Source organism: Branchiostoma belcheri, unplaced genomic scaffold, assembly GCF_001625305.1.
Source record: "Branchiostoma belcheri isolate BF01 breed outbred unplaced genomic scaffold, Haploidv18h27 scaffold65, whole genome shotgun sequence".
In the NCBI taxonomy this organism is placed as follows: domain Eukaryota; kingdom Metazoa; phylum Chordata; class Leptocardii; order Amphioxiformes; family Branchiostomatidae; genus Branchiostoma; species Branchiostoma belcheri.
The window spans coordinates 621145-628272 of NW_017804298.1; the positions used below are offsets into that span (position 1 = coordinate 621145).

At 40.0% G+C, this 7128-nt stretch overlaps 1 protein-coding gene across 6 annotated transcripts in view; it reads left to right on the top strand.

Moving 5' to 3' along the window:
• The window catches only part of LOC109483558 (cAMP-dependent protein kinase catalytic subunit alpha), a 30128-nt gene extending 24019 nt beyond the window's left edge, over window positions 1–6109 (top strand). For 5 of the 6 annotated variants that reach the window (XM_019786596.1, XM_019786592.1, XM_019786594.1 and 2 more), the window contains 5 exons: window positions 273–368; window positions 858–980; window positions 1488–1652; window positions 3044–3049; window positions 4655–6109. In XM_019786596.1, the coding sequence (XP_019642155.1) occupies window positions 273–368; window positions 858–980; window positions 1488–1652; window positions 3044–3049; window positions 4655–4780 (516 nt within the window). In that variant the 3' untranslated portion in view covers window positions 4781–6109. The remainder of the gene's footprint in view (window positions 1–272; window positions 369–857; window positions 981–1487; window positions 1653–3043; window positions 3050–4654) is intronic. The other variant, XM_019786593.1, reaches the window with a different exon arrangement.
• Window positions 6110–7128: the final 1019 nt, after the last annotated feature.

Here is a 7128-nt window from a genome sequence, read left to right on the forward strand (position 1 = left end):
TTTCTTAGACTTAAACAATCTCTAGTGATCAAACTTATACAGTACAGTTTAGCATAGTGAAACTTACATGAGAACACTTCTATTTTTAATGTTGCTGGGAAACAAGACAGTGATGAAACGTTGTACAGTGTCAGATCATGGAGCTTGAAATTGTCGATTAGCTTTTCCTAGGCCTTACTCCAGCATCTTTTTTACATCCAAGAACCCATTTGTTAGATGTGGGTAACTTGTGGATGTGGGATTGATTGGATTGTGTTTTTTTGTTGTCCCAGGTGACAGATTTTGGGTTTGCAAAGCGGGTGAAGGGCAGAACGTGGACACTGTGTGGGACACCTGAGTACCTTGCCCCAGAGATTATCCTCAGCAAGGTGCGTTTATTTGTTTGTTTGTTTGTACTCCATAGGAATAGTGATGATGTAGATCTCTATTGGAGATCATAATTAATGACACACAGGTAAAATAAACTTTCTGTGTAAGTTATAAGCAGAAAGACAAAAGGAAAACATGAATCAGTACAGTTGTGTAATTATTCTTTGCCCAAGTCTTATCTTGAATGTTTGACTAGCATTGAAAACAGCCACACAGCTTTTAAGCAACGTTGTGACAAAGCCCTAAAAAGCATAAATCAGTACAGTTCTGTTCAGTAATTCTTTGCCAGTTTGACTGCCATTGAAAACACCACTTTAAGCGAGGTTTTGATTAAACTGCAAACCTTGTGTTTGACAATACTTGAATGTCTTTATTCCTACTCCAGGGCTATAACAGGGCAGTAGACTGGTGGGCACCGGGTTTTGACTCAGCCCTAAGCCTCGTGTTTGACAATACTCAATACTTGCTTGTCTTTTTCCCCTCCACAGGGCTACAACAAGGCAGTAGACTGGTGGGCGCTGGGTGTGCTGGTGTATGAGATGGCGGCCGGCTACCCGCCCTTCTTTGCTGACCAGCCCATCCAGATCTACGAGAAGATTGTTTCAGGGAAGGTCAGTGTTTCGGTTGTCTTTTTTTTTACAATTTTCAGGAGTTGCCTCTCAAAGTGGTGCCTCTAAACATGTCTGTATAGCTTGTAAAATGTTCCTATAGTTAATTACAATGACCAACAAAAGTGCATAGCTGTATGCTATTGAATGAGATTCCATTAACAAACACTGCTATGTACAAGTCAGATGTTTAGTGTATTTTGAGCTTCTTGGTCTACAGCTGCAGCTTTCTCTGCTCTTATTGTTGCTGACTGCTAGAATTTGAACCTATCCATCTAGCTTATATGTTTGTCTTGTTGCAAAGTTCACTTCTCTCACTACAGAACTGCTAAGCTAGGATTCAAACCCTGTCTACAGTAACAATGGTCTTGTCTTTTTCCCAGGTTCGCTTCTTGTACTTCAGAGCACTAAGTTTTTGACTCAGAAGCAACATGTGAGCACACCTCTCCTGAATGAGGACATTAAATAACTAAGGTCTTCATTTATTAATTCTTCATTATTTTCTCCCAGGTTCGCTTCCCGTCCCACTTCAGCTCGGACCTGAAGGACCTCCTGCGGAACCTGCTGCAGGTGGACCTGACCAAGCGCTACGGAAACCTGAAGAACGCCGTCAACGACATCAAGAACCACAAGTGGTTCCAGACCACGGACTGGATCCTGGTCTACCAGCGGAAGGTGAGCAGAAATGACACTTAGAGACGTCTCCGGTTGTCTTAAAGCTGGTGTCACACTGATAACATTCTTTGGACAAATTTGTTGATCCCCAGAATTCTCAAAATTGCTCAAGAGTCAAGCACATTAGCCAGGGCTTAGAACATTGGTTGCTGATTCCTAAAAAATCATACACAGATTGAGAGAATGTCCCTATGAGCTAGCTTTGATGGACAAAAACAGACGTGGAGGGGCTGTTTTTCTACTGTGTGATGCCAGCTTAAAGGAACTGAAGTCAAGTTCTGCTCTCTCAACTTGGACTTTGAACAGTGTTTTTCAAAGTGATGATCTGGAATGTGGAGCAGAGTTATACATGACAGTTGAAGTACATGTAACTTGATCTCCAAGTTCTCTCAACCTTATTCTTGGTATAACCCAAACTTCAAACATAAAGGATGTAAAGTGGCCAGTATTTTGTTTTACAGTCGTGCACTTAAATAGAATAGGGAGAAGTTAGTGGTTGAAATGGTTACTATATACAGTTGAAAAATGAAAACGTTAAAAGTTATTTTTGCATCAATAGTTTCTCCCCCTTTTCTACCATTCTCCTTGGTGTATCCAGGAACGTTGGCTTTCATATGACAGGGAAACAAGATTTCAATAACCTACATTTTATCACAAAATCAGAACACAAGTGGTCTGCACATATTGTATTATTCCATTTATTACAAAAGCCCTCACCAAGTCGAATATGAAGAATGATGAATATATCTTTGATGGGAGCCTTTGATATTTTCACTACATTTGAAGATCATTTTAATTATAGATTCTTTGATATTTTCCCCACTTTATTGAACTCTTGGTTCCCTTGTCTTTATATCTTATTCCCTGTTTGTTGAGTCCCCAAATGAGTTGTTAGAACTTTCCCAAACCGGGGCTCGAAATCCTGAGTGTGTACGCACTTTTGTGTGCCCAAAATTGAAGCTGTGTATGCAGTATACAGCATATTCTTGACATCTAAGTGTAAAAAAATAGTAAAACCTTTGTTGTGTTACCTTGACAATCTTGAAATTGAAAAATTGAAGCTGTAGAATTTGGGTTCTTTGCAATTTTTGAAAGCTGATTTCAAAACTGTATTGGCAAGTTTTGCTGACATTCTACCTTATTCTATGTCATGCACACAAAACTTTTTTTTACTACGCACGGAAACTTTTTTTCTTCGCATGTAAACTTTTTCTGCACAAAACGTATTTTTCCATGCACCAGTGCTCCTATCCACAACATGGAATTTCGAGCCCTGCGTTTCTATAACTCCTAAGTTGTCCTTGTCCTGTTGGTTATTATAAAAATCACCTGTAGTGGGCGTAATTCTGTTAATTCACCCTTGATACCCTGTTTTCTCTTCTTGGTTTCAGTGCGACGTGAGTTGAACGCTGCTGTCACTGGTTTGGTTACGTTAAACTTCTGCGTGGACCCTTTTCTACCCTCCTCACGTTTTTATAAGAATCCCTTCTTTGCTTTTGCGCCTTAAAATCACCGTTTAGAAATGATTTACACATACAGTCGATTTTTTGCCTTTTTTGAGTTGTTTTGTTTGTGTGGTTTAATTATGGCCGTTACTGCTGATGCACTTCGTGTAAAGTTTTGCCACTACCTAACCCCACCGTGTGCACTGCCATCTTTGTTGTACATGTTACACATCCACCATCACATGAACATCACAAAGTCATGACAACTACATGTTAAAGTGATAAACTTGGTCGGGAAGAAAGCTACTGTCATATCCATTGAATGGCAAGTTTACAATAAGAAAATTGGAGCATTTTTTGGTCAGTTGTGGGAAACTCAAAAGCAAATAGGTGTAAATTGATTTGGAGAAGAGTGATGGATGTCACTCAAAATGTCTTAAAGGAATCTCCGTATTTTATCCAGTAGCAGAGTTTGAATTGTAGTTACCGTAAAATATTGTTGACCTGGATGTCTAACCTTCATCAATGTGCCTTACTCATAGTTAAAACATTATGGCCTGCTAGGGATTCAAACCCAGAACCATCAGATCCTAATTCTGAGTCAACAACCCTAACCATGAGTCCACAAATGGGTACAACATTGAGGCCAGCTAGGGATTCACACCCAGAACCTTCAGATTCTGAGTCATTGGGGCCTGCTAGGGATTCAAACCCAGAACCTTCAGATTCTGATTCTGAGTCAACGACCCTAACCATGAGTCCACAAATGGGTACAACATTGAGGCCAGCTAGGGATTCAAACCCGGAACCATCAGATCCTAATTCTGAGCCAACAACCCTAACCATGAGTCCACAAATGGGTACAACATTGAGGCCTGTTTGGGATTGAAACCCAGAACCTTCAAATCCTATTTCTAAGACTTAGTCCACAACCCTAACCACAGTACCACCTTGACACATTCCATCCCAAAGTATATCCACAGTATGGAGACATCACAACTAGGCTGAAGTCTGTTGTTTGCCGTGTTCTTTCCTCTTAACTCCTCTTCTTCTGCACTGTGATTAACAACTTGTACCCTTTCTCTTTTGCCAGCTTTCGTTTGATTTGACTCTCATTTGGATGATCATGATATGTGATGATGTTAAAACAATTTTCTTCCAGATTGTTATACAATGAAGTAAAGGGAATTTTCATTAATTTTTAGAAATAGTTACATGTAGAAGTACATCTCAAAAAGCTTTATCTGCAAAAGTATTTGCTTGCTATTGTAGTACAGTATAGGCATTACAATTGTTTAAAGATTTTTAGTAAATAATTGGAAATAGATTTTAGTGATTGAGAAATCTAGACCTGATTCAGTTGAAAGATTGTTTGAAGATTTGTAGATTTTGCAAGTATGATTTTACTGATTAAGAAATCTGGACCTGAATGATTCAGTTGAAAGATTTTAACGTGTGTAGTCTTGTTTTCCATTCCTGTGCCTTCTAGTCACAGAAGTGGAAGCAAGACGTTTTGGCCGTAACTTGTAAGGTTTTTGTGTTTCCTTGTCCATGCAGGTGGAGGCTCCCTTCATCCCCAAGTGTAAAGGCCCGGGAGACTCCAGCAACTTCGACGACTACGAGGAGGAACCTCTCCGCATTTCTGCAACGGAAAAGTGTGCAAAAGAGTTCCACGACTTCTGATGGGTGTTCACTGATAGAGAGAGGAGGGGGGGACACAACACAACACACAACGACTGGCCAGAAGGTTCAACACCAACAACAACGACTTGCAGCCATCTCTTATACAGTAGTAGTAAAACACTACGCTACGTACGGTAGACTCTACGTATCGTAGGTCTGCCCACCTTTTCAGTATTGTTCGATCGTAAGGAATTCTTGCCACCATGTCTGAAGCTGTTATAATAACTTACTACCCACGTTTCCTCACTCACAAGGTCCCTTCACGAGTTCACAAAACGTACTACCGGTACCGTTGTCGGGGGAAACGCGTTTGTTGCCATGGTAACATGTTTCCTTGGCAACGGGAAGTTATCACTCAGTTCTAGTGAAAAAAAGTGGAGCTGGCCGTCCCAGTCTAGTGGGGTACCAGAACTTTTTTGTCAGGGAAATGAAGAAAAAAAACAACTAATTTTTGGCTGTTTTCTTCGCACTGTTTTCCAAGGCATTAAGCAAGGAAAGGGTGGATGTGTTAACCTTCTCCCTGCTGCCTAACCCTGTATGTAACCAAAACAGATTTGGTGCCAAAAAGGCCACCGCAGCAGAGGGGAGGTTTAAGTTGAACTCAGCCAGATTTTGTCTCTGTTACGTCAGTTTTTGAAGTGGTTGTTTCAACTTTGGTTTCTCCAGTTCCGTCTACAATGAAGTTGATGCAATGTTAAGGAGGTAAAAACTTGTTATCATAATCAACTGTTCTTAAAAGACAAAAAAATTCTACCAGTCTTTTTGTTTTGAAGTTCGCAAGACCAACACGAGTTGTGCAAAGGACAAGTTTCGCTCCAAGTTATGAGAAATCAGCCAATACAGCCACTTTGAAAAGTGACCTAACTACGCTGCACTTTAGTAACAGGAGACCCAAGAAGTGATTTTGAGGGATTCTGACATGCATGTCCGTCTGCTGGCCAGTGGAACATTGTTTCTTACCTTGTTATAAAGCCACACACTGTCTTGTCCACGATTCAGACCTGTTGCCTACCCAGTCTGTAAGCCTCATGACAAACCAAAACTTCTGTTTTCTTCTAGTTTCCACTTCTGTTAACCTTTTCCTTGCCAATGTAGCCTTCTGATGCCAAGTTTGTGTTGGTGAGAGGGTTATGCAGCAGGGAGAAGGTTAACTTACAAACTGGTATTGGTTCACAGCAAAAAAAAACCTTCTGTTTGCCACTGGTTTCCACTTCTGTTAACCTTTTCCCTGCTGATGTAGCCTTCTGGTGCCAAGTTTGTGTTGGTGAGAGGGTTAGGCAGCAGGAAGAAGGTTAACTCACAAACTTGTATATGTTCACAGCAAAAAAAGACCTATGTATTGTGGAAACAAAACTGTTTTTACCCAATATAACATTAGCAAGAACTTCATGCAAAACTTTTAATTGGTCTTCAAAGATGTTATGCCACACAGTTTTCTTTCTTGTACGTTTGCAGAGTATTCAGAAGAAAGTTTACGGTTTCTTGAGGTTTACAGCTTGTGAAGGCAATTACAAGTAATGATTAGTTTGAATGTAGAAAACAATGTGCCTCCCTGTGTATGTATGTAGTAGCCCACACTGTTTTAATCCTACTGTCATATCTGATTATTATCTTAGATTTTGTGTACCTATTCTTGTATATGGAGAAGAAAAGACTCGCACACTTAAGTATCCAAGGGAGTTAGTAGAGACTTCGGTTGAATGTATCATTGTGCTGACTTTTTCCCTGAGTTTAGATGAAATAACGTAGACGGTTTCTAAAATTTTGTGCGTTCCAAGGAGAGTCTGTGCAATTGGAGAGGCGTCTGTGTTGAATTTTTATTTTGTAGACTGTTTTGTAGATCTGTGTAGTGGTTGGGGGGGATTGAATTTGAATGTAGCGTTCATTTGTACTATGTAATGTTTTTTTGCGAACTAGACTTGGCAAGGCATCTTTACTACTGCATTCCCGAAGGAAGGAAAAAAATCTGCGAATTTTCACCACAATGTCCTTAATAATAACATTTGGGGATTTTTCATCTGTGTCAAGCAACGAAAACTAAACGTTTTGTCTTTTTCCTTCAGGGAATGGACTGAACATGTCATACATAGTTTATATTTCACTCCATAGCATTGTTGTGTATATATGGTGGAAAAAAAAGGTCCTCAGATATAGTGTAGCCAGCCTCAGTTGCTAACCGTTCAGTAGTTGATTTTCTACATCAGAGATGTATTAAGAAACAAGAGGGCACGAATTTTGGAATTCTTAAGGTTGGTTGAAGGCAGAACTGTTACCTAATCTGCAATGTTGCCAATTTTTCAGTGAATAGCTGTGATGTTGGAACACTGAATGTAGCACTGGTTAGCACT